Source organism: Peromyscus eremicus, chromosome 8b (assembly GCF_949786415.1).
Source record: "Peromyscus eremicus chromosome 8b, PerEre_H2_v1, whole genome shotgun sequence".
Taxonomy (NCBI): Eukaryota; Metazoa; Chordata; class Mammalia; order Rodentia; family Cricetidae; genus Peromyscus; species Peromyscus eremicus.
The window spans coordinates 11832658-11860259 of NC_081424.1; the positions used below are offsets into that span (position 1 = coordinate 11832658).

Here is a 27602-nt window from a genome sequence, read left to right on the forward strand (position 1 = left end):
CCTCATTCTTTTTTCTTTTTGTTTTTCTGTGTGGTAAGGTTGGCCTGAACTCCTAATCCTACCACCCCAACTCCCTCGTGGTGGGATTCCAGGAATGCCACACCACCTCCTACCCACTTGTCCTGCTTATCTCCTGGCCTCCTCCTCCCTCCCACCATCCCTTGCTGTCCTGTGTATCTCCTGGCCACCTCCTCCCTCCCACCATCCCTTGCTGTCCTGCTTATCTCCCCACCACCTCCTTCCCTCCAGCTCTGTGACTGTCTTTGACTTAGTTATTCTTAAAGGAGGGAAAAAAGAATTGTATCTCTTCTGGTATTTATGGTTGTTTGCTTGTCTGGGGCTTTTGTCTTTTTTAAACTAAAGAGTGAGCAGCATCACCGTGGCTCTAGGTAGGCACCAGCTCAACTTCTCCCTGTCCAGTGAGCTATGTATGTAATAGGCTGGCCTTACCATCAGTTTGCGGAGAACAACCAATAGCGTTGGCAATAACCTGGGTTGTTTGGGGATTTCCATGACGTTTCTTTCACCAATAACTTGATCAGACGTAACCCATTTCTGGCACTGGAGGTTTCTTTTGGTAGCTAGATATGTCTAAATTTTTTTCTAGCTGCATCCATTTACCTGTGAATTTCATGATCTGGTTCTCTTTTTATAGTGGAGTGATGTTCCATTGTGTAAATGTACTGTATTTCCTTTATCCGTTTACCTGTTGTCAATCATCTGGTCTGTGTCCAGGTTCTGGCTATTATGAGTAGAGCAGCAGTGAACACGGTTCAGCAAGGCACTCTGTTCTAGGATGTAGAGTCCTTTGAGTATATGTCCGAGAGAGGGACAGCTGGATCTTGAGGGAGATAAGATTCCCAGCTTCCTTGAGGAACCACCTAAACAATTTCTACAGTGTCTGTACAAGTTTGCACCCTCAGCAGCAATGGATGAGTGTTCCCCTTCACATCCTCACCAGGCAGAGCTGTCATTTGTTTGATTGATCTTGGCCATCTGACTGGTATAAGATGAAATCTCAAAGTAGTTTTAATTTACATTTCCCTGATGACTAAGTGTGCTGAACATTTCTGTAAGTGCTTCTCGGCCATTTGTGTTTCCTGTTTTAAGAATACTCTGTTGAGGTCTGTACCCCATTTTTTATTTTTTATTGTGTTGTTTTCTTAATATTCAATTTTTTGAGTTCTTTATATATTTTAAATATTAGCCCTCTATCAGATGTGTAATTGGTAAGAATCTTTTCCCATGTTGTGAGCTGTTGCTCTGTCCTAATGATGGTGCCCGTTGCCATACAGAAGCTTTTCAGTTTTATGAGGTCCCATTTATTAATTGTTGTTCTTAGTGCCTGGGCTATTGGTGTTCTGTTCAGAAAGTCTTTTCCCATACCAATGAGTTCAAAACTATTCCCCACTTTCTCTTCTATCAGATTCAGTGTATCTGGCCTTTCACTGAGGTCTTTGATCCATTTGGAGTTGAGTTTTGTGCAGGATGGTAAGTATGGATCTGTTTGCATTCTTGAACATGCAGCTCTACAGTTTGAACAGCACCAGTTGTTGAAGAATCTGTCTTTTCCCCCCAGTGTGTATTTCTGGCTTCTTTAATCAGGTGCAACTCACTCTGTAGACCAGGCTGGCCTTGAACTCACAGAGTTCCACCTGCCTCTGCCTCCTGAGTGCTGGGATTAAAGGCGTGTGCCACCAACACTGGGCAAGGTGGCCATTCTTACTATGTTAATCCTACCACCCCGTGAGCATGGGAGATCTTTTCATCCTCTGATATCTTCTTCAATTTCTTGCTTTAATGTCTTAAAGTTTTTTTATCACACAAGTCTTTAACTAGTTTGGTTGGAGTTACCCCCAAGATATTTTTATTGAAGCTATTGTGAAAACTATTGTTTCCCTAATTTCTTTCTCAGTCCATTTGTCATTGATATCTAGAAAGACCAACTGATTTTTGTGTATTAATATTGTGCCCTGCTACTTGGCTGAAAGTGTTGATCAGCTGTAGATGTCTCCTGATGGAGTTTTTAGAGTCACTTATGTATACAGTCGTATTATCTGCAGATAGATACTTTGACTTCTTCCCTTCCTGTTTGTGTCTGTCCCCTTCATCTCCGTCAGCTGGAACGTCAAGTGCTGTATTGAGCAGATAGGGAGAGACAAGTGGACAGCCTTGTCTTGTTCCTGATTTTAATGGAGTTGCTTTGAGTTTCTCTCCATTTAGGTTGATGCTGGCTGTCAGCTTTCTGTAAATTGCTTTTATTATGTTGGGGTGTGTCCCTTGTATCCCTAGTATCCCTAGTCTCTCCAGGACTTTTATCATGAAGGAGTGTGGGATTTGGTCAAAGGTCTTTTCTGCATCTAATGAAATGATTATGTGATTTTTGTCTTTCAGTCTGTTTATGTTGTGGATTACAATTATAGATTTATGTATGTTAAACCATCTCTGCATCTCTGGTATGAAGCCTACTTGATCATGGTAGATGATCTTTTTAATGTGTTCTTATATTTGGTTTGCAAGTATTTTATTGAGAATTTTCGCATCCGTGTTCATAAGGGAAATTCATTTGTAATTCTCTTTGTTGGATTTTTATGTGGTTTGGGTATCACGGTAATTATGACCTCTTAAAAAGAATATGTTTAGTGTTTTGATTGTTACGTGTAATAAGGAGTTTCTTTTCTGGTCCAGTCTATTTGGTGTTCTGCATGCTTTGTGTACCTCGATAGGTACCTCTGTATGTTAAGGAAATTTTCTTTTATGGTTTTTCTGAAAATATTGTCTGTGCCTTTGACCTGGTTTCTTCTCCTTCCTTGATTCCTGTTATTCATAGATTTGGTCTTTTCATTAGTGTCCCATATTTCCTAGATGTCTTATGCTTGCATTTTTTTTTTTTTTTGATTTAACATTTTCTTTGACTGAGGTGTCCCTTTTTTTTATCTTGTCTTCAGTATCTGGGATTCTCTCCTCCATCTCCTGTATTCTGTTGGTGAGGCTTACCCCTGAGGTTTTTGTTTGACTTCCTAAGTTTTTCATTCCAGTTTTGCCTCAATTTGGGTTTTCTTTAGAGATTCTGTTTCTACCTTCATCTCTTCAACTGTTTTCTTCATTTCATTCACTGTTTGTATTTTCATATGTTTTATTAATTGATTTATTCGTATCCTCTTTCAGGACCTCTAACACATTCATAACAGCTATTTGGAAGTTCTTATCTTGTGCTTCAGCTGTATTGCATTTCTTAGGGCCTACTGTTGTAGGGTTGCTGGGGTCTAGTAGAGACATAGTGTCCTGGCTGTTTTTTATTGTGTTTTTACTTTGAAATGATCGTGATTCTGGTTGTTGATGTCAGTACATAATCAAAATACCAAATGTACAGAACAAAGGAAGAATATTGAAAGCTGAAAGGGGAAAAGATCGTGTAACATAAAAGCAGACCTATTAGAATTACACCTGACTTCTCAGTGGAGCCTGGATGGGTGTTCCCTTCCTGGTTTTCTGGATTTTAGGAGAGTGTGCTGGCTGTGGGTTGCTTGGTAGGGAGTGCTTCTGAGTCCTTTCTAGTGGCCACTGGGAGTCCTGGGTAGAAGGTGTTTCTAGATATTGCGGGCTAACCAGAAGGAATGAGCCGGGCAGTGGTGGCACCTTTAATCCCAGCACTCGGGAGGCAGAGGCAGGCGGATCTCTGTGAGTTCGAGGCCAGCCTGGACTACAGAGTAAGTTCCAGGAAAGGAGCAAAGCTACACAGAGAAACCTTGTCTCAAAAAAACCAAAAAAAAAAAAAAGAAGGAATGAGGAATGAGGCTGGGCTAGAAGTGGGGGCTGAAAGGGTCCACTGTGAGGAAAGCTGGGTCTGCTGCTGAGTTGAGCACAGTCCCCAGGGAGTAGAGGCAGAGAGGACAGGCTATGCTGTGCAGGCGGTCTGCTGCAAGGCTGGAGGTGAGACTAGGGATTGGAAACGGAGGACAGGAAAGAGTGGGAAGAGAGTCTACCTGATAGACGCCAGGCTGCAGACGCCAGGCTGGAGTTCCTACCTAGAGAGTGCCTCCAAGTACTGGCTTCTTAATGTAAATGTTCGGGCAGTGTTAACTGACTTAGTTAATGAAGTTAGAATGCTGGAAAATAAATTTGTCTTTGTATGTCTAAATTACATATATGTTTCATTGCTCTTTGAGTGTTATAGTTATTGATGCTGTGGTACTAAAGTAATGGTCATGCAGTCGGTGTTCAGGTGTTTACAGTGCTCATGTGACTTTGCTGTGGTCCCTAAAATGTACGCTCCCTTAGCAAGTTTGTAACGTTCGTCTGACTTTCTTTTAGGAAGATTTGGAGACTGGAGTTCACCTTGACCCTGCTGTCAAAGAAGTTCAGTATAATCCTACCTACGAGACCATGTTCGCTCCTGAGGTAAGAAAGCAAACCAGGCTCTCCCTTATGTTCAGCATTTAAATTCATACAGAGGTAGAGAAATGGGTGTTGAATTTTTAAAAAATTTTTCTCATTCAGCTATGCTACTATAAGTTTTGGAAAATATATCCTCCTAGTATTCAAAAACCAAAATAGTTTTTATGAGAATTCTTTTAAAAATCCACTGACTGCATGCAAAAGGCTGGTCATACAGAACTGCCTTTTGAAAAAGGGAATCTGAAAATATTTACTGCTTCACCGTGCACTGCATACCCTTCTCAGCATTGATAAGGGACTGTTCTAATGAACTACAAAGAAAATCGGGTTTATTAACATTAATCCATCGTGTATTATGGAAGTTGCAAATGCCTCTCCAGTGTCCCACTCGCGTACTGCTGGGAACAGTCATCCTCTGAGGGACGCACTGTGCTCTATGGAGTTCTTCCTCCTTCCTTTGGTAATAAATAGTAACAGAAACATGGGGAAGAATGAAGAAAAAATTCGTCATGTCCATTTAAAGTCTTTGAACACTGTCCATTAACGAAAGCTTATTTAAAAAATTAACATCCTTAGACATTAAAATGGAAAAGGCACTTGACTGATGAAAAGAAAACAGAAAATAGTTATACCCTCCACCCCTGCTAAAAAAAAGACTTGAATAGTAGGATCTTTAGGAAGCATCTTAAAGGTAGACCTGGGGAGCCGTAGCTTGTCATTCTTGGTAGAAAACAAGGTACTTTCAATAGTTTTCTTGCATAGCTGCAGACACATGAGCATGCCAGGGCTCTGTCACACTTCACCTGCCGAGGTTCCCATGGCACCTGGACGATTGCCATAGAGATGTGTAGCACAGCCAGTGCCGTGGCGTTGGCATCCAACGGTGCCCGGCTGTTCTGTCGAAGCTGAGAACACAAACGCTGAGACTTAGGCATTCGACCCCTTGTGCTGTCGTCTCAGCCCTGCCTCCTGAGCTCTGTAAGCTGTCTCCGCTCCTTGCGTAACATCTCAGCTGGCCCACTGAAGTGCCGCTCATGTATGTTTCATGGTTTTTACAAATGAAAAGGACTTCAGTAAAAAGCGCTTATTTGCATTCAGAGGATGGGAACATTTGAAAGCAGTGTGACGTGTAACATTTTGGTATCAGTTGATTTTCTATGAGATCTCTTTTTTTCTAAATTTTGAGTTATTATTAACTGTAATATTGCTATATAATTATATTTTTCAAAACTTTCAGTCAGAAGACTAAATGTGAATTAATTAATTTTGTGATGATCTTGGCAAGTCAATCATCCACTCATTATTTCCATCCATCCTTCCTTCCTCGTGTTAAGGAAACTAGTTCATGTTAAGAATACCACATATGTTAAAGTTTAAAAAGGAGTAATACTTGGAAGCAAATTTAGAATCTTTAATAATTACCAAGGAAGCAGTCATCTGTGATATAACAGATTGTGAACTTTGTGTTTTATGACTAGAATCCGAATTACTTGGCCAAGTCTGGAAAGGTGTCAACAGGGACTTTGTTAGATTCGGTTCAAGTCCCTACATGTTGAGGATCCACGGTTAGAAACAGTACATAATCCCTCCCCTCCACCTAGTGCTTGACAGATGGTGTACTGTGTTTCCTTAACCAGACAAATACTAGGATGTTCCCTGAACCTCTAACGTGGCTCTCCTCATGAGTCAGAGGAGAGAGAGAGATTTCTCTATGAAAGTCCTGTTGGAAGTGGACAGTGGACAATACAGTCTAGGTTTGAAATTTGGAAAGAGACTGTCTATGTGTTAGCTTTTGTAAGACCCTGGATGTTCTTAGTTTTCTCATAGTTAAAATAAATGTGATTTCTGCTTTATTGCATTATAAGAATACATGAGTTTATGCATGGTGTGAAAATTGAATTTTCAGGACGAGATGTTGGTTAGAGCTTGAATGATAACAGAGCAGAAGGAGACTAATGGGTTTGATAAAACTAGCGTTTATTTTTACCATATACAGATAGACAGGTGGTGAGATATTTTTGTTCGTTTTGTACTTACCAAACCTGTTTTGTAGAACAGAAACCAAGTCTGATTATACTGCCATCAGGTGAGGACTGTAGGACTCAAGTCCAGATCTCTACTGTCTGTCAGTAGAGCAGTAGAGCAGCATTTGAAGGCCACTAGGTAATCTGCATGGTACATCCTATGACTCTGCTAATTCTGAAAATTAACCAAATTGCTTGTTGTGTAAATATCATTCCTCCATTGCAACCAACCACTTTCCTAGATGGTCTGCCTGTTAATACAGAATTGTTTGCTCGAATTGCAGACTGAAGGGAAAATGTAATAGATGGTGTTTTACACCAGCAGCTTTCTCCCTTGAACTAGATCCTTTTTGGCTTCTTAAAGATACATTATTTATTAGTTTCTTTAAAGTCATATTAAATTCACCGGACTCAGGAAGAATTCCAGACCCCTTAAACTAGCAATGCTTTTAGGGGAAAATATATACATCTAAATTCAGAGACCAAATGCTAGTCGCTATTAAAAATGTAACCGTAAGAGCTGCTTAAATATTAATGCTTTAGAATGTTGTAGCTTCCCACTCATATGAGGAGACTGAGCCCAAGGTTGTCAACAGCAACACCAGTGAAGAGTTGTATATTAGTAATAGTCAGACTTCTCTTACATCTTACAAAATTCTCTGCCAACAGAACTGTCATGACCTTTTCCTGATTTGTAGAAAGTAATTCAGTTAATAATTCTTCTTACTTTAAAATACGTTTATAAATTTTATACATTAATGATGCCATGAATATTAATGAAAAATTTAGCAATAGCTACGATATTAGTTCAGTAATGTGGGTTTTCCTTCTATGTAAACTTATAGTTGTGGTTTTATGTAATCTGTTTTTACCAGTATGCATTTTCTTAATTCTAATGATTGAGTCTCCTGAAGACTTCTGAGAACCTCTTCTTTTTCTGTCCTGGAACTCACTCAGGGACCCATCTGCCTCTGTCTCCCAAGTGCTGGGATTAAAGGTGCGCACTACCACCCAGCTCGAGAACCTCTTGTAATAAGCAGATGTCTGAGACTTATATACCAGCATCTTCATATATTAAAAATGTTTCTTCCCACTCTATGTAAATCACCACTCACACAGTTGAAGATGTCAGAATGCTTCTCTTAGAAGCCATTGTCATTCAGAAAGCTCCACAGGGCTCTTGAATTCAAACCTTACCTCTGACCTGAGTCACCCACACATACTCCTGCTCCCCTTGGTACTTCCTGTTCTGCTTCCTGCTCTCATTGGTGTGGTGTCCATTCTTGGTTGTCAACTTGACTACATCGGAATTAACTAAAACCCAAGCAGCTGTCAGGGATGCTTTTTCTTAATTCAGTTATTTGAAGTGGGAAGATCCACCTTTAATCCAGTCCACACCTAGTGGCAGCCTATATAAAGGACATGGAAGAAGGAAGCTTTAGCTCTTTGCCTGCTTGTTCTCACTCTTGCTGGCAAGTCCACTCCTTCACTGGCATTAGAGCCTACTTCTTTGGGATTCTGATGAACACTGATGACCAGCCAAGACATCCAGCCTCATGGGCTAAACTATTTTATTCTTGGACCTTTCATTGGTAGACAGCCACTGTTGGACTAGCTGCACCACAGCCTGTAAGCCGTACTAATAAATATATATATATTCATTCATTCTATAAGTTCTGTTCCTCTAGAGAACCCTGACTAATACAATGTGCAACTCTTCAGTTCCACAAATCCGTGAGATCTACAGTGTTTATTTTTCTGGTTCAGGCTTATCTTATTTAACATAGTATTCTCCAAGTTCATCTGTGTTGTCTCAAGGACATTCTTTTTTTAAGGTTGGATTGTCTTCTGCTCTTTATATATGCATTTTCTTCTTTTGTTTCGTTTGGGAGATGGTTAGCTGGGGGTTCCACTGTGTAGCTCTGACTGGCCCAGAACACACTACATAGATGAGAGTGGCCCTGATCTTATAATTCTTCTGCCTCTGCCTCCTGACTGCCTGGCTTACGACCTTTTCTTTTCCCACTGCCTAGTTGATAGACACTTAAGTTGATTCCATGTTTTAGCTGTTGTACATGAGCCTGTAGTGAACATGGGAGTACATATTTCATTGGTTTCGTTTGAATGCATACCCAGTAGTAATTCTGCTAGGTGGCATGACAGTTAGTTTTCCCCTCTTGAGGACCCTCCATGTTGTGTTGCATAGGCTTGGTGCTAATGCACACTCCCTTCAACAGTGTGCATGAATTCCTCTCCCACCTGTGCTGACACACAGTGACTCTCACCTCTTTGATAAGCCAATAGCTGTTCAACAGAGGTGATGTGTTCTTCATTGAGATTTTAATTTATGTGTCTCTGATTACTGATGATGAACATTTTTTAATCTAACTATTGACCGTGTCTTTTCTAAAATGGCTGTTATGGTCCTTTGTTTTTCTTTGATTGGTTGGTTTGGTTTGGTTTGATTTGGTTTGGTTTTTTCAAGACAGGGTTTCTCTGTGTAGCTTTGGAGCCTGTCCTGGAACTTGCTCAGTAGACTGGGCTGGCCTCAAACTCATAGAGATCCACCTGCCTCTGCCTGCTAAGTGCTGGGATTAAAGGTGCATGCCACCACTGCCCAGCATGGTCCTTTGTTTTAATCAGTTGTCTTCTTGCTCTTGATCTGTTTGAAATCTATATATTTGGGATATTAACCCCTTATCAGTATATGGTTTGGAGTTATGAATAGTTTCTTGCTTACACTTATGTTATATTGATTACAATTGTAGCTAACTATAGTGCGCTCTAATAATTTTAACTGAAAACTTAACCCTCAAAGTTAATTAACTTGATATGTGAGTATATATTTTCATATACAGATGCTTGTTGTACATTCACTAGTATATATTTGCAGGAAGATCTCTGTGAATTTGAGGCTAGCCTGCTCTACAGAGTGAGTTCCAGGACAGCCAGGGCTACACAGTGAAACCCTGTCTCGGAAAAGCTGGGGAAAAAAAAAAATGAACGTGACACATGATTATCATTCACTTAACAGCTAGTCTCCACTTATGACTGAGTACATACCATGTTTGTCTTTCTGGTCTGGGTTACCTCACTCAGGATGATTTTTTTCTAGTTTCGTACATTTGCCAGCAAATTTCATGATGTCTTGGGGGGGTTGTTGTTTGTTCTGTTGTTTTAACTGCTCAGTAATACTCCATTGTGTACATGTACTACATTTTCTTTATCCATTCTTTGGTTGAGGGGCATCTAGGTTATTTTTAGTTTCTGGCTATTGTGAACAAAGCCACTATGAACATAGTTGAGCAATGTCCTTGTGGTAGGATGGAGCGTCCTTTGGGTATATGCCCAGTTTTCTAAGGAACCACCATATTGACTTCCATAGTGGCTGTACAAGTTTGCACTCCCACCAGCAGTGGAGGAGTATTAGTTATTCTTTCTCCATATCCTTGCCAACATGAGCTGTCACTTGGGACATAATAACTCTTAAACCCAGTGTATTAGTTTGCTTTTCATCCCTGTGACTGAAATTTCTGATACAAACAGCTTGAGGGAGGGGGTTTATTTTCTATTTTTAACTTATGGGTGTTGTTCCTGCCTGTATGTCAGTGTAGCACTTATGTGTCTAGTACCACTGGAGGTCAGAAGAGGGCATTGGATTCCCTAGAACTGGAGTTACAGATGTTTGTGAGCCACCATGTGAGTGCTGGGAATCGAACCCAGAGCCTCTGAAAGAATACACGATGCTCTTAACCAGTGACTCATCTCTCCAGCCCTCAATTTTTTTATTTTTAACTCATGGTTTAACTCGTTCCTTGGCTGCTTGGCCCCGTGAACTTGGACAAGAACATTTGGCCTTAGGTCGTGTAGCAGAGAAGCTTCTCCATCTCATTAGGGAGGGAAGAGGTGGGGGACTGAGCAGGGGGCCACGGGCAAAATGCCCCCCTCTGGAACAGTGGTCCTCAGCCTGTGGGTCGAGTCCCCTTTTGGGGGTCCAACAACCCTTTCACAGGGGTCTCATACAGATATTTATGATTCATAACAGTAGCAAAATTACAGTTATGAAGTAGCAATGAAATACTTTTATGGTTGGGGAGTTACCACAACATGAGGAACCGTATTAAAGGGTTGCAGCATTAGGAAGGTTGAGAACCTTCCTAGAACCTAGAATCTGCCTGTGCCCAGTGACATTCTGCAGCTAGGTCTCACCAGATAAAAGTTTCCAGAGCCCCCTTAGACTGCCAGCTGGGTGCTAAGGCCCCACACATGAGTTGGGTTTTTTTGCGGCAGGGGGGAGTGGCACCTCATATCCAAACCTTAACACTTAGCTACTAAAACTTGAAAAGAAATACTTGAAATTGCTTTCTACGCACGCACGCGCGCACGCACACTTTTAAATGGCTACTCAAGAACTAAAGGAGTTGCATACTCATAGAGACCAGACATCTGGGAAGCATTTCAGTAATGGTTAGAACACAGCCCTGCGGAACAGCATTCTCTGCCCCCTGTTATTTCCTGTCTTTAAGGTAAGCTTCAATAGTTGCTAGTAACCTGGCAGTTAGGGAGGTCTCAAGTGGATGGACCCTCCTCTACCACAGCTTCCTATTATTACTAGAAGATTCTTTGCTGTGGTCCCACCTCAGATATATATCAGATATTTAGATTTTTAAGATTGCTGTGGACATAGCACCATACGTAAAATACACAGCTTTAGTACACGTGTTTCTGTGTAGAAATCCCTGTTCCTCAGTACTGCGGATGGATGGTCTGTAAACAGTGGAGTGAGTTGGATGTGTACGGCCTACTGTTGATGTGTCTAGAGTAGTGCTCCTTTTCTAGTAGGGAGCACCTGTAAGCACTGGGTACTTCATCACACATGCTCAGGGGACCAGGGCAGTGGGGATTTTGGAGTTTTAGATTCCCTCTTCCCTCCAGACGCTGCTGTGAGGTGTGTCTGAGTGCACAGGTAGCGCATCCTAGGAGTGCGTAAACATTTTATTATCCCCAATTTGCGGCTGTTTCTGTTCATTGTAATAATTTCATGAATAAATGTCATTGTCATTGACTTCCAGCAGTCTACGTTATCTTCCCTGTGGGTCTTCCTGTCGTGATGTATTGTGGACCCTAATAAAATTTACCTGAAGATCAGAGGACAGAACAAACCACTAGATTAAACGTAGAGGCCAGGCAGTGGTGGCACACCCCTTTAATCCTAGCACTAGGAAGGAAGTGAAATAGCTGGGCAGAGAAAGGTATATAAGGCGCGAGGAGACAGGAACTAACGCCCTTTTTCAGCTGGAGCCCTTTTGGTTAGAGAGCTTTTTTGACTGAGGACTCAGAGGCTTTCAAACAGAGGATTCGTGGAGTTGGTGAGGTGAGATGTGGCAGTGGCTTGTTTCTTTGTCTCTCTGATCTTTCAGCATTTACCCCAATATCTGGCTCCAGGTTTTTTATGATAAGACCTTTTAAGATTCATGCAACATCTACCCATCAGCAGATATGGGCTGCAAAGTCCTATGTTGTCCTTATAATTGTCCTTTATAGTTTGGAATGAGTACAATTAAATACTTGGTAGAAAATTAGGTGTTTTAAGAAAAAAATGCAAGTTTTCAGTCTACAGCAATCTTGTAGTCATTTATTTTCCTGTAATGTAAAATGTGTGTGTGTGTGTGTGTGTGTGTGTGTGTGTGTGTGTGTGTGTGTGATCTGACAGCTAAATTCATTGTTTTCCATGCATGGTGTAATGATATCTAGAGAAGAAACAGTACTGGTTAAGGAGGAGCAGGAATTGACATTTGTAGCTTTGAAAATGTATCATAGAAAAGATTATTCTAAAGATGCTAACTTGAGATGTTCTAATGTCAAAATATTTCATCAGGAACAATGAGTGTTCCAGTGATCAAATAAATACCTTTATGTGCCAGGAGTGATGGAATGTGCTGGTAGTGCCATCACCCAGGAGGTGAAGGCAGGAAGATAGCTAATGTAAGGCCAGTGTGGGCTCCATGCAGGTTCTAAGCCAGCCTGGGCTGTATTGTGAAACAAAACAAAACAATAATAAAGTCAGAGAAATATTGAATTCATTCTTCCCTAGGTGTAAATACTCATTTGACGCTTCATAAATACAAGCAAAAATCAAGAATTTTAGAAAGATTAACAGGAGTTCAAGGGCAACTTGGGCTATAGAGTGAAACCCTGTATGGATTAAAGGGATGCACCACCACCACCCAGCTCATTATAGACTTCTTTATGTATGTTGGATTTTCCTGAGGTTTTTTTTTTTTTATAATAGGATTATTTAATAAGGGTTAACACAGAATATCATGGTTCTTCTTCACTGCGGTGATATTTTGTTTGTGCTCTAACAAATGAAGCTTGCCTAGAGATCAGAGTGTGGAGCTAGCCACTAGAGGCCAGGGAATGGTGGATCACGCCTTTAATCTCAGCACTTGGGATCTCATGCCTTTCTTTGATCCCAGGTACTTGGGAGGCAGAGGCAGAGGCAGGAGGATCTCTGTGAGTTTGAAACTAGCCTGGTCTACAGAGCAAGTTCCAGAACAGGCTCCAAAGCTACATGGAGAAACCGTGTCTCAAAAAAAAATAGAAAAAGAAAAGAAAAGAAATCATCTAGATTCTGTGGTTGTGCATTTAAGGAATGTTTTCAGGTAGTAAAACGTTTGCCTCAGGTTTGTTCTCGCCTTGTTTCTTACAGGTTGTAAAACTTGGCCCTAGGGTGGTAAAACACCCCATTGTAGACTGTTGTTGTTGTTGTTGTTGTTTCGAGACAGGTTTCTCTGTATAGCTTTGGAGCTTGTCCTGGAACTCGCTCTATAGCCCAGGCTGGCCTCGAACTCACAGAGATCTGCCTGCCTCTGCCTCTGCCTCCCCAGTGCTGGGATTAAAGGCATGTGCCACCACCACCCAGCTCATTATAGACTTCTTTATGTATGTATGGCTGAGGAGAGTGCCTGACTTTTCAAAAACAAATTAACATTTGGAAAATAATTCTGGAAAGGCTCCAGCATTATAAACCAATAGTTACTGGTGCCACTGTTTTGTTTTAGAATATGAATTCTCTGAGTGGAGAAGTTCTATTTACATTTGTGATGTATCCTCTCAGGGAATTGTTCCAAATACTTAATTTTTAGTTTGTTTCCTGTCCTGTGCCTCCACTGGGATCCTCATTGATTCCTGTTTGATGAATGATATCTGTATTTTCTGTTTGCCAGGCACTGTGGTGAATATAGTGGATTCTGAGTCTCTGCCCTTGAAGAACTCATAATTAGTAGAGGAAAAAAATGTGGCTTTTAGAGCAAAAGCTGTATTTCAGTGCTATCATGACAAAAGATCACCCCAAACCCCCAGTTACAATTTAGAAAAGTCTACAGTAATTCTCAGTTACCCAGAGAAGTTCCTTCAGATTAGACTCCCTGCAGTGCGAACATGTAGCTCTTGAGATAAATATCCACAATGGACTTACGTGAGCTGCGCTCATCTCCTATCCCAGGGGCTGACAGACAGTGCTAATCAACCATTGCCTAGTTACACTGAACTGTGTGCGGCTGGCATGATCCCCGATAGATAGTCAGCCCCGATGGTTTAGAGTTGAAAATACGTCATGCAGTAATTTCCGTAACCTTCTTTTCCCCCTTACAACACTGCAGTTTGGACCAGAAAATCCCTTTCGAACACAGCAAATGGCTGCTCCCAGGAATATGCTTTCTGGCTACGCGGAGCCAGCGCACATCAATGACTTCATGTTCGAACAGCAAAGGAGGACATTCGCCACATACGGTAAGGTGATGGTACATCTTCAGCAGTTAAGAGTTTGGCTTACTAAAAGCGTGAGTACTGTATGCCATCACTCATTTTGTTTCTGGCTTTTTCAGTTTATTCGTCTCGAGTTCACCAGAGAGGCAGTGTACCTTCTTACACACACCTCTACACACTGAGTGGGAAGTGGCATTGAATACTGAGCTTTTATTTTAAATCCTCTAATTTTTTCAGTCCTGAAAATAGTCTGTGGTCCTAAAACCAGGATGTTCCTTGTTATTGTTCTTAGTAATGAACATTTGTTATTAAATGTCTAACACATGGAGATTATTATTAAGTTGGTAAATGAAAATATAGTATGAAAAATATATTCATTATCTTATATATTTATTAACTTTATTCTGTTTCTCAAATCTTATTTCTTAAATATTTTCTCTTAGTTACTAAAAGATGTTAGCCAATAGAATAGTAACAAATCCATAGTATAAAATAACTATATTCTCTCAGTGATGGAATTTTTTAAAGTTAACTAGTATTAAAAATGGTTGTGAAAAGGATTTGTTCTATATTATTAGGTCATGAATCACCATGTCAAGAATACAGTCACAGTGAATATTGCACAGCAGCTGGGAATGTAGCTCAGTGACAGGCCACTGGCTGAGCATATAGGCCCTGGGTTCAGTCACCTGCAGCATAACTCAGGCAGTGTTGTTTGGTTTTTACTCTTTTTTGGGGGACCTGCCACCCAGCTCCCAAATAAATTTACACATGGAGGCTTACTATTACTTATGAATGCCCAGCCTTAGCTTGGCTTAGTTTCTAGCCAGCTTTCCTTATCTTAACTTATCCTGTCTACCCTTTGCCTCTGGGCATTTCCCGTTCTCTTACTTCTGTAAATCTTACTCTTACTCCGTGGCTGGCTGGTTGTGTAGCTGGGTGGCTGGCCCCTGGAGTCCTCCTTCTCTGGCTCCTTCTAGATCTCCCCTCCCAGATTTCTCCTTCTATATATTCTCTCTGCCTGCCAGCCCTGCTTATCTTTCTCCTGCCTCACTATTAGCCATTCAGTTCTTTATTAGACCATCAGGTGCTTCAGACAGGCACAGTAACACAGCTTCACAGAGTTAAACAAATGCAACATAAACAAAAGTAACACACCTTAAAATAATATTCTACTACAAAGCAGTGTGGTGATGTATTCCTGTAGCTTAGTATTTCAAGAAGTACAGGGCCTGAGGATCTGCAGTTCAAGGTCATCCTCATGTACATCCTCAGTTTAGGCCAACCTGGGCCACATGAGATCCTGTCTCAAAACAAACAACAATAACAACAAAAAAAGACTACATACTACTATAATCGCCCTAAAAGATTTCGTTGATACTTCTAGTGCAGTAAAAGGGTTACAAAGTCACTTGGTACCCTTTGCTTCTATGAGGAGTACATTGTAAGCCTACAGTAATGGCAGACACATTAAAAACTAAGTCAGGAGAGATGGGAATGTGGCTCAGTGAAGAACACTGTCACTGTCTGTTCTTCTAGAGGACCTGGGTTCAGTTCCAGCACCCACATGGTGGTTCACCGTTGTCTGTAACTCTAGTTCCAGGAGATCCAAAGCCCTCTTCTGCCTCTGTAGTACCAGGCACTCACGTGGTGCATAGACATACATGCAGGCAAAACACCCACACACATAAAAAACAAAAACAAACTTAATTATGAATTTATATATTCTAGCATATACTAAGTCAGACTTAAAGTTTTTGTTTTCATAGATTTTAGAAGGGGGCTATTTTAATAATTTAGATAGCTTAAGTCTCCTTAAAACAAAGCAGGATTAAAAAATAACAAATTATGTTTTTGTTGACATCTACTTTTCAAAGTACTTTACAGGAAAAAATAAGCATGTACAGCCATTAAGATTGCTTAGTTTGGAAGTGGACTGGTTTGAAAAGAAAGCCATTGTGGTGGTACATGCCTTAATCCCAGCACTTGGGAGGCAGAGGCAGGTGGATCTCTGTGAGTTCAAGGACAACCTGGTCTATAGAGCGAGTTCCAGGATAACCAGAGCTATAGAAAGAGACCCCCTGTCTCGAAGGGGTGGGGGTGGGGTGTTAAGTTTTGCTTCTCCCTGGAGAAGGCAGTGGGTTAGGTCAAAGGCTGTGCTAGCCAGTTAGAGTGTTAAAGACATAAAAAGTAAATGTGCAGCCTGGAAACTAAGAGATCTGATAGGTCTGAACCTGACTCTAGGTAGTAACTCCTAGGCTATGTGCCTAGCCACTTGATTTTTCACTCCTATACAAAGAATAAATACAAGGTTTTACATTGCTGCCCCTCATTTGGAAGGTTCTTGAGAAGGGCCTTGCTTACACTCTGTGCTACTATGTGAGAACTAAGAAGATGGCACATAAATCCAGGTTTACCTGAGTATCCTGTCCTAGCTCTGAGAGGCCACTGCTGGAAATAGAACAATACCACTCCTACCATCTCAGTAATGACTTGGGTCGATTTATACTCCATAGTGTGTTTAGTTTATGCTTGAGCTATCCTGTGAGAGTCCTTATCAGGGAAACTAGTCATTTACTGTAGCGACTCATTTCCTTACTTTATGGTTCAGCTTTTAGCTCCTAGTGTTGCTATTTCTCCTGGTGCTCTCGTCCCTGGTGCGTGTGTGAATTCTTTTTTCCTGTTCCTCCTTTTTCTCCTGAGTTCCTGGCCTATTTTATTGATGCTCTTAGGTGGGCAGTCTCTGTGAGGGCTCCTCCCATTGTTTGATGCTCTTAGGTGGGTGGTCTCCGTGAGGGCTCTTCCCATTGTTTGACTTCTACCCAGAATTTTTTCTCATCAGTCTTTAGATTGGGAAAGTAGAATTTTAAGTAAATGCCATTAGTTTCATCATAGTCATTATTATCAAGCATTTCACTTCAATATCAGTAGCAATTAACATTTTTTAAAATTGAGGTCGACTAGACTAACTTCTGTAAGAAATCCTTGAAGCATTAGATTTCATGTTAGTTCCAGTTTTCAATATTAAAGATGCCTTTTAAATGCAGTAGTGAATATTCTTATGCATAAACCTTATATTTCTTTATTATTGTTTTCTTAAATATATTTCCAAAGTAGGTCAAAGACTGTGTTTTTAAACTCGTAGTACATTATCAAGTTGCTTTCTGGAAGAATTTCCCCAGTTTATTCTACCATGAGATACATGGAAGGCCATGTATGAAAGCTTTGCTTTTACCCAGGACCCATGTGATTGATTTTTCCTTTGTTATATGATAATCAAAATAGTATGTCTCTATTTCAGTTTGATTTTTCTGGACTACTAATGAGATTGAAAGTTTTCCTATATGTTTGCAAGTAATCCTTTGTAAATTGTTTATAATATTTTTATTAACTTATAATATTTTATAACCATGAAAGTGTAATAATAAACTTAGTGTTACAACCATTTCAAGTATAACTACCAAAAGGAGAAAAAAAAGTAAATATTAATTTAGTTGAAAAGGCAAAATGGAATATAAGCTTCAGAAAGATACATGAGCATACTTTAAAAATCTGCAATGAAGGTCTATTACTTTTTGAGATGGATAATAAAAAACTAGTTGAACTGAGATCCTATAGTGTTAGATTTAGATCTTGTCTTGTCCCTGGAGACTTCTAGAAGTATGTGTCCCTACATGTTTTAATCTCTCATTTGTGAAAGGGAGATCATGTGACATACTCATCACCTAGGGTGAAAGGAGGCAGTGAGGATGGTAGAAGTACTGATGAAAGATTTTAACAGAGCCTCAGTTCCTTTCCTTGGGACCGGCGAGATGAGCTGGGTGGGGACTGGCGGATGAGCTGGGGACTGGTGCTTACACAGAACAAGGATGACCAGGAACACCCACCTTCTCCCCGTTCCACCCCTGCAACACCATGCAATGCCATTCATGTAAACATAAATCTCATTTCAATTACACTTTTGATAAATGTTTACGCTTGAAGTGGACATTTTTAAACTTAGACTATTGGTCTGGATTCTGTATAAGACTTATAAAAGTCTCGTTAAAAAATTCAGGTACAGGGCTGGAGAACTGGCTCAGTTAAAGGTGAAGGCACAATATTCTGTATATCAAAGGTTACCAAAGGCAAGATGTGCTGCATGTAACTGTGGTCTTCAATGGTCCAACAGAACCCAGGGAAAGAAAGTCTACCCAAATGCACTCATGTTAGTTTTTCCCAAGTCCACTAATACAATAAATGCTTGGTATAATCAGTCTTCATAATAGTACAGCTTATTCACAGGAGAAGGCCAGATCATCAGTTAGTCTATGGTTCACAGTCTTTTTGTATATCAAAGATTACAAAAAAAGACTTCTATTATCCCACAATTCAAATAAATTAATATACAAACATTGTAGGTAAGTATTCTCATGGATCTTGAAGCTTCTTTTCCATTGTGAGTTTTCAGTGGAGTTTACTTTTTCCCTATTGGTAGTCATTCTTGAAATGGTTGTAACACTAATTTTATCATTATACTCTTAAACCTGAATGAAGTAACTGATGGCGTTTGAGCCTGTGGTTTCCAAGATTCTACTCCAAGCCACTCTTCTGACATCAAGCGCTCTCCTGGCTAAGAACATGCTTTAATGGTAGAAAAGGAAGACTCAGTGCAATTGAGCTAATAGCCAGATGGTTGGTTCTATTCCGGTATACCATAAGAATGATTTGAACTCCTACATCCTTGGCCTGCTTTAAAGTTATACTTCATAACAGATCTTTTTTATGTTTCCCCAAAGAAATTCAGTCTTCAGCTGCAAAAATAAAAATAAATGTTTAATCCATCCACTGGTACATGCCCCTTAAAAAGTGCAGTGGTGCTTTTCATGGTTGTGGACATGGTTGTAGGCCATAGCCTGATCTGGTCGACTCTCTGAATATGCTAGATTATTATGAAGACTAACTTGATCAAACATTTATTGTAATAGCACATCCACTCAAGAAAAATCTGATTTGATTGTGCATATTCTTTGTTTTCCTTGGTTCCCTTTGACCAATGAAGACCACAGATACATGCAGCTGTGTGCTGTTTGTGTGCACCTGTGTGCCGTGTGTGCAGCTGTGCGGCTGTGTGTGCGGCTGTGTGTGCGGCTGTGTGTGCAGCTATGTGCCATGTGTGCAGCTGTGTGCCGTGTGTGCGGCTGTGTGCCGTGTGTGCGGCTGTGTGCAGCTGTGTGTCATGTGTGCGGCTGTGTGCCGTGTGTGTGTGGCTGTGTGCCGTGTGTGCGGCTGTGTGCAGCTGTGTGTGCAGCTGTGTGTGCAGGTGTGTGCTGTGTAACTGGTTGAAGGATCATATTCGTATACCAGCAGATCGCCTTACTTCTCTTACCACAGAAACATCAGGAACTGCTTTTAAGAATCATATTTTAAGATTGGAGACTGCCCTTACTTACGAAGGATATTTTCTAAATAATAGCTGTATCTTCTATATATCTTCTTGTCCTGTCTCTTTTCAGTTTAATAATTAATACTCTAACTGTAATATCCATTATCAAGAAGGAAAAGAAAATAACTTCTAATTTTCTGAACACAGAATGCACCTCCATTTGAAGCTCTGAGAGAATTTGAAACTGCACTTTGAATTCACAGCTAGAAAGGCTCTTGGTACTGAATGTTTAGTCATCCTCTGAAATACTGCTCCCTCCAGTCTTCCATGATCCAGCCTGACATGGGGGGTCAAGTGTTGTAAATGAAAATGGAACTCAGAAAGGAAGGCCTAATCCTTGGGGACACTCTTGTTATCTGGAAAGGAAAATATGAAATAGGTGTTTGCAGACAGTAATAAAACCAGTTGTAAAAGGGGAGTTGGTCATTTATACCCCTTTGCTTTCAGGCTATGCACTGGACCCTTCCTTAGATAATCATCAAGTGTCTGCCAAATACATCGGTTCTGTGGAAGAAGCTGAAAAGAATCAAGGTAATGTATTTGGAGCAGGTGATTATAATGAGCGTCTCACAGTCGTCAGACAGCAGGGAGAACTAGTGTTTTGTGTAGCTCCCGACACCACGTCACCCACTACAATCATTCTGTTAGTTACTGCAGAGGTAAATTTGGCAATTGGCCTCTGACTGCCAAGCTACATTTATCAGAAAAATTCCATACTAGGTGTCTGTTGAAATAATTCTTGACAAAATTACTGTGATAGCAGATTTTTAATGTTGTTAAAATGTATGTTCCTACTCACTTAGTAGGTGTGACAAACATAACCTAAATGCCACCCTACTACAAAGCACATCAGAATATTGGAACCTTATTTATAAAATGTGTTCGTTGCTTAACCCTGTATTATGAAGCTGCCTTTTTTTTTTTTTTTTTTTTTAGTTTTTTTTTTCAAAACAGGGTTTCCCCATGTAGTTTTGGTGCCTGTCCTGGATCTCACTCTGTAGACCAGGCTGGCCTCGAACTCACAGAGATTTGTCTGCCTCCGCCTCCCGAGTACTGGGATTAAAGGCGTGTGCCCCCACCGCCTGGCTATGAAACTGCCTTCTTAGTATGGGCTAATTAGTATTGAAATACAATTTAAATTTGCTTTGTTGTAACACAGAGCCCAATAGAAACTGCTTCAAGTTCATGTAGATGGGCTTTTTTTCCCAGTTACACCTCTTCACACACACACACACACACACACACACACACACACACACAAAATTAGATTCTTAGCTTGTGACCATGACACTCGATTTCAGATTAGTGGGTGCAAACAATATACAGCCTTTACCTACTGATGAAATCGAAAACATCATCATTTGTCAATTTTTCTAAGGTTGACATTAGAGACCAAGTTGACATCATATGGAGTAAATACCAGATTCTGTGAAACACTGTTCAATTTGTATTGTTGTGTACACATGAAATAAAAATGAATTATTAAGCATTTACCGTAGTTTAATTCCAGTTTTAAATGATAAATTACTGTTTATTTTGGTTTTCAGAATTGCTGGTATCTTGCTGGGCATGATAGTACACATCTATAATCTCAGTTAAGGCTATCCTGGGCTACATGAGACCTTGTCTCTAAAACAAAACAAAAGTCCATCAATACTGATTTTTTCCCCCACACCTTACCCCAGATCTGTCATGAGTCTTTAAAAGCCCAAGACCAGCAACCTGGTGGTCCCCGACTGCCTGGGACCTCTCCTACCAACAAGAGCTGTCCTCCACGCTTCTAAAGCCAGTGGTAATAAACCTCTCTCTAAAACTAAAAACACAAAACCAAAAGAGGCTGTATACCATTGGAAGTTACATGTCTTTTAAAACCTGTTCCAATTTGAAAAATATCTCAACATATTTTCCTAGAATGCCAAATTTCTTCTTGTCAGCAAGAGTGGGTCTGTATGGCAGATTCAGACAGATTTTGATTTTGGTTGCTTATAATTACGTTAGCCAAATAAAATCATGATGTTGATATTTCTAAAGAATATAGGCTTGCTTACTTACTGTTTATGTTTGTTGTTAATGTAGGTTTAACTGTATTTGAAACTGGTCAGAAGAAAACAGAAAAGAGGAAAAAGTTCAAAGAAAATGATGCATCTAATATTGATGGTTTCTTGGGACCGTGGGCAAAATATGTGGATGAAAAAGATGTAGCCAAACCTTCAGAAGTAAGCCTTGATGTTTTTCATCGTCAGTTCCAGTGTGTGCTGTCATGTCTGTGTTGATAAATGTGAGATTTCCCTAGAGGACCCATGACTCATCAAACTTGCTCAGCCTGAGCTGGCTGAGAAAATGTAAAATTTCTTTGCTTTTCTTTGCAGTGTTTGTATTTGCCTTTTTTTTCTGCTGTATAGTCTCCTGTGCTCTTTTGACTAACATAGAAGATGGAACCATGTTTTAATAAAATTCTCTTTTATAATGCTCATAGGTTGCCTGCTTGCTGCCTTCCCATACCTGACAGGTTGTTACTACAGAGTCAGCCTTGCTTCATTCTGGAATTGGCGGGGGCTGTACTTACTAATTTATTTTTCAATCTTAAGTTTTATCTATATTATTTTTTAAAAGACTCCTGGGAAGTTTATAAAGTAGAACTACAGAATTCTCCCCCACCTCTCACCTCTACCCCACTGTCTCTGAGAGCTGGGCTCTGTTCTAGGTTATGGAACACGGTGATGGGCCAAATCAAGACACTCTTGTCCTTAGGAAGCTTGTACTCTGGCTGGCTGCTTACATCTGTGTGACTTAGTGCATGTGTATGCTAGCCTCTACTTTAGATGTCAGGTCTGACTTGTTTGTTATAGATGTGGATTGGCTATTTCCCTCTCTTCCCCTTCCCAGCTCTCCCCCAAAAGGTTGATCTTAAATCCGTGGTTGTTGCGTAGGTCCTCGTGAAGACATGAAAGCAATTCACTGAAAACAATGCTGGCTTCGAAAACTCAGTATCCGCTTTGATACCGGATTTCCTGATGGCTTGGCTCCTCATTTGCATAATTAGCGTAACACATGAAATGTATTTCTAGGTGTTCCAGAAGTGTGAACTACACACACACACACAAACACACACACACACACACACACACATACATACACAAACATAATCAGTTTAAAAATATTGCCAGGCATGTGTTTAATGTCATCTTGTGATCTGTATAGGAAATAATCATCTCTGGTTGTGAGAGTTGCCATTGCTATCCTAGGAGACGTATTTGTAAACCTCATTTTAGAGAGTATACAACCCAACAGTGGGCATGATGAGATTTTCAGACATTCATTTTAAAGTTCACATCTTTGTTTCCTTAGGAAGAGCAAAAGGAGTTGGATGAAATCACAGCGAAGAGGCAGAAAAAAGGCAAACAGGAAGAGGAGAGACCTGGGGAGGAGAAGACGATCTTACATGGTAACACAGTTTTCACATCTTTACTGTTATGAAAATCTATGGTGTTCATTTCCGTTCCATATAATACCAGTTCTTACTGTCGGCTGCTAGTATGTGACCAGTATATTAAGGACAATTTGCATGCTACAGAAATCACCGTAGACTTTTTATGCCACTAAAAGGGGAAATGCAGTATGATTAAAGGTAAGCACAGATAATTTCTGTATAAGTATCAGTGGATATTTTAAAAAAGAGTAAAGAAGAAGCTTGAATGGTCCATAAGTTCTTTCCTAAAATAGTGTTGATACCTTACGTGTATCAATCATTTAATTTCATTTTTAACCCAAGCCAAATAAATGTTCATGGATCATCATATATTACATTTTGCTCTCACAGAATAAACTGTTTTCCGTAAAAGTAGATTTGAGATTACTAGACTTTTAAATTACTATAATGTACCTGTTCATTAAGAATTAGTTACAGTAGTTACCACCACGGGAATTCCGTTGTGGTGACCAGCTCAGAGAATGATTCAGCACTGGCCATGCTGCTTTGTCACATCGAGTACTTAGGTTTCAGGAGGCCACATTTAGCCTCTGTCTAAGGAGTCTGGCGGTGCTGCGGGCTTGTACCATGAGCACCATAAGCAGTAACCGGCAGTGTTACCGAACACCTAACCTGTACCAGGCAAGCTGCCAGGTTCTGTAGGTACTCTATTATTTCAATCGGCTGCTTAAATTTTTTCTACCTGAGAAATACCTCTGTGACCCTTGCTGTACCTAGTAAGTGTGTAAAACCAGCGTACAAATTAAACAGTTACCTGATAATTAATTAAAGACATTTTTTAATTTTGGTATATAAATTCTACTATTCTTTCAAGATGAAAACAAGTTTTCATACTAATGAAATCAATGTTCTCATTTATTTTTACATAAGAAGTAAATCTTGGTTGAATATTTGATACTGCAGGAGGTAGAGGGCATTTTAATTTTAATTTTTAATTTTTCAGACTTGGTCAATATTTTGACTTTATAGTCATCAATGCTGAGAACACCACTTCACATGAATATATAGTATAAAATGGCAGATGAATATTTAGGGCCATTTCAGAAATTGTTGGAAATTCTGTCCTAATTCTAAGCCAGAAGTCATTTAGTAATTTTCAGTGAAGCTCAAACCAACCACTCAAATAGCAGCGTTTTAAACCAAACAAACCTGGTCCAAAGGTATACTAATTGGATGCATACATGCTAAGGATGATGGTAGGAAAATTGAACATCTTTGTTTTCCAAATTGAAGCATTATGTGTCTAGAATGGCACAGAGCTTTGTACAGTGAACGCACTGCAATTTATAGCATGCAGTAGTGTTAAGTCTGAGCAGAGAGTTCTTTAAGCTGCACTGACGTTACAGGAGTGACAGCGTGCACAGTGCAGAGTGCACATGGTGTATGTTCAAGACTTCCGGGAGCTGCTGGACTTGCACAGTGCAGCTCCGAGAAGCTCTGCTGGAAACACCGTAGATTCCTTACGCGTTTGATTAGAAATTCACGTTGGGCTGCGGCCATACAAGCTGTGGTCTAAGCCACCCATGTACCTTGTGAAGTTTGCCGTGAAATGGAGAAAGGCAGATGTAGTGGAAGCAGACAGGTAAAGTGGGAAGACAGGGAAAAGGAGAGCTAATACTTGTCCTTTGTTAACTTCTGACTTGGCCTGTTCCGCCTCCAGTTCTTTAACAGTGACGCGAAAGACCTAACTCTTATCTTTTCATCCCTCATTGTATTGTGTTGTCGTGGAGCCTTTATTACTGACATGTAGCTGAGTTAGAGAGCTGTAGATCCTATTAGAGGTCTCATACCTCTTGGGCGTTTCAAAATGCTAAAATACTACCTTACGTTGTAATGATAGCAAGGTCCCAGGAGCTTCATTTTAGCCAACCCATGATCTTAGCATTTAGCATCATCAGCGTGTTATTACCTCAGTCTCAGGATGGACACTAGACCTATGCATTTGTTACTGCTTTAAGAATGCGATTTCAACGACTATGGCTTATGTTTATTTATGCCTTTCTTTTGACTTTTTGTTTTTTAGTTAAAGAAATGTATGACTATCAAGGCAGGTCCTATCTTCACATACCTCAGGATGTTGGTGTTAATCTACGGTCATCTGTGCCGCCTGAAAAATGTTATCTTCCCAAAAAACAAATTCATGTGTGGTCTGGACACACCAAGGTAAGGCAGCTGAGTGTTCCCACTATAAAACACAAAGGGAAGCCGGTGTGAAACTTCAGCTGTTAATACAGGCCGGTTAGGACAGAATAGGAGCATCAAACTCAGGGTAAATAAATGCGAGATAGGCTTTGGAGCGTCCTACATGGAGCGGTCACTCAGCGGTCTTCAAGGCTGTCCGGGTTGCTCATGACTTAAGCTTTGTGGATCAGTGTCCATCCTCCAGACTGTTGCTTGTTCCTCCCCCACAAGTACCTGCTGCCATCTGCTTCTGCTTGGCACCACACGGGAAGTACTGGGCAGATGGCAGCGAGTCTCTGCTCGGCCTCAGGAATGTGGCTTTGCTCCTGGGCCTGTTACATACCAGGGGAAGTGCTCCTTGCTCTCTCATCCAAGGCAACGTTTTGTGTTTTAAATGATCTTATTTAAATGATTTTAAAATATTTCAAAGGGAGATATTTGCAGACTTTGGAGGCCGGTGTTCTTTGTCTTCTGCAGTGTCCAGCTGTTGGTTTCCAGATCTTTGCCAAGAACAGGGAAGCACAGAGAAGAAGGGAAAGAAGTGGGGCTTGTAGCAGGTTGCCTGGCTCAGCCTAAGGAAGTGAAAATTTACAGTTTAAAGTAAAAAGCCTCTGATAGTGTCGCTATACAGCCTCTTGGAGCACTGATAAAGGCTATTCCAGAACACGATGCTTGGGATAAAGAAAAATAGCAAATTGGGCTGCTTGCAACATACTGTCTTTTTTAACGCTTCGGGCACTAATGAGGTGCCTTTTTCCAGGGTGTCAGTGCGGTCAGGCTGTTCCCTCTTTCTGGACATTTGTTGCTGTCTTGTTCCATGGACTGTAAAATTAAGGTGAGTTTTCAGGAACCCAGGGAGAGTGCTGCCAGAGCCAGGGTTTGGTTATGTTGGAATAATCATAAATAAATTTGGGGTTGTTGGGCAATTAGAGGCTAATTGTTTTCTGTTCAGCCCTATGTATGTAGCTGTTTATGGACTGTGTCCAAACTTGTAGATTCAGATATGGCTCTGTGGTCCAATTGGCTGGACTCTTTTTAAAGCTCAGACGACTGATTAGGATGTAATCCAATCACTTTGGCATTGGGCACATAAATATTGAATCAGGAATAATGCATTTTTTATCGAGGTTATGGATATGTAACTGAGTTTGTTTGCTCCTCAGACTGACTGAGGAAGGAAAGCTATGTGATGGAAACCCCATGTCCAGAGAGTAGACAGTGTAATTTACCCTTTTCTGTTGAACACTTGGACACCAGCTAGCAGCAATGCCCTCAGCCCTCTCCCACTCAGTGTTCTCAGGAAGGTCCATCTTAACCCTCTTCCCAGCTGCAGAGTGTAGCAGGAAAAGCGAGCTGTCAACTCTTGTCTACACGAATATGAAGAAAACTTGTTTGAAACCCTAAGTTTTCAAGAATAGTTGGTATCTTTGTGTCTCTTCTGTGTCCAGATCATAGTGGTGGTTCAGTAGATACAACTGTGTAGCAGTCCTGTGGCTTAGAGAGTCACCTTGTTAAGAATTTGTCCTTTTCAAGTAGTGATAAGTATTCTCAGTATATAAAGCCACTGTGTTTGATGGGAGCAGCCCTGTAGGCATTTGTCTGTAATAGAAACCCTTTGTCTCTGATTAAAACAGTTTCTCAGAAAACCCCTAATTTTCTTTAACTTCCATTGAGATTACGCTCTTCCCTTGGATCGAGAAACAAAACGTAAAGTGGAATGTAGCTCCCGCCTGTAGACTTTTGTAGGTCCAGCCAGGACCCAGGCAGGCACAGGCGTGTGTTCCAGCTTCAGTGGAAGCATACCTGAGCAGGAAGGCCAAGGAAGGGGAGGGGGAGAGTGGAGTGTGCTTGGGAGAAGGAACAGAGCAAAGCAGCGTGATGAGTGCTGGAACCCACAGCAGTGGTGTGGTTGCCGGAGCATGAAATATACGAGGAAAAAGAAATAATTGCAGTCCCAGGCAAGGGAGCAGGTCCCAGACGTCCTTGTCTGGCCTGTACAGGACCTGAGGCTTCCGTCTGGTTGGCATTAGGTGGCCAGAAAATGCTTTCTGTCTTAGAGCGCCAGCAACATGGGGAGTTTGAGGTAGATAGAGCGATGCCAGTTTTGAAGACTTTGTGTTTATCTGCTTTGAGTATGATGAGAATTAGGAGCCATAGGTGATAATTTCATATAGATTCTATATGTGTTACTTCAGAAAAGTATTTTTAAAATGCTTTTCCATACTAAAATGGTACATAACAGCAGTCCTAAAATCACTAATTCCTTTAAAATTAGTTTATAATGTTACAAAAGTAAAAACTATTTCTCGTAGAA

At 40.6% G+C, this 27602-nt stretch overlaps 1 protein-coding gene across 3 annotated transcripts in view; it reads left to right on the top strand.

The window, feature by feature from the left end:
- The window catches only part of Cdc40 (cell division cycle 40), a 51248-nt gene that overhangs the window by 10590 nt on the left and 13056 nt on the right, over positions 1-27602 (top strand). For all 3 annotated transcript variants that reach the window (XM_059272508.1, XM_059272507.1, XM_059272509.1), the window contains exons 2-8: positions 4315-4401; positions 14087-14216; positions 20065-20148; positions 21694-21833; positions 22966-23062; positions 25131-25270; positions 26049-26123. In XM_059272508.1, coding sequence (XP_059128491.1) covers positions 4315-4401; positions 14087-14216; positions 20065-20148; positions 21694-21833; positions 22966-23062; positions 25131-25270; positions 26049-26123 — 753 coding nt within the window. The remainder of the gene's footprint in view (positions 1-4314; positions 4402-14086; positions 14217-20064; positions 20149-21693; positions 21834-22965; positions 23063-25130; positions 25271-26048; positions 26124-27602) is intronic.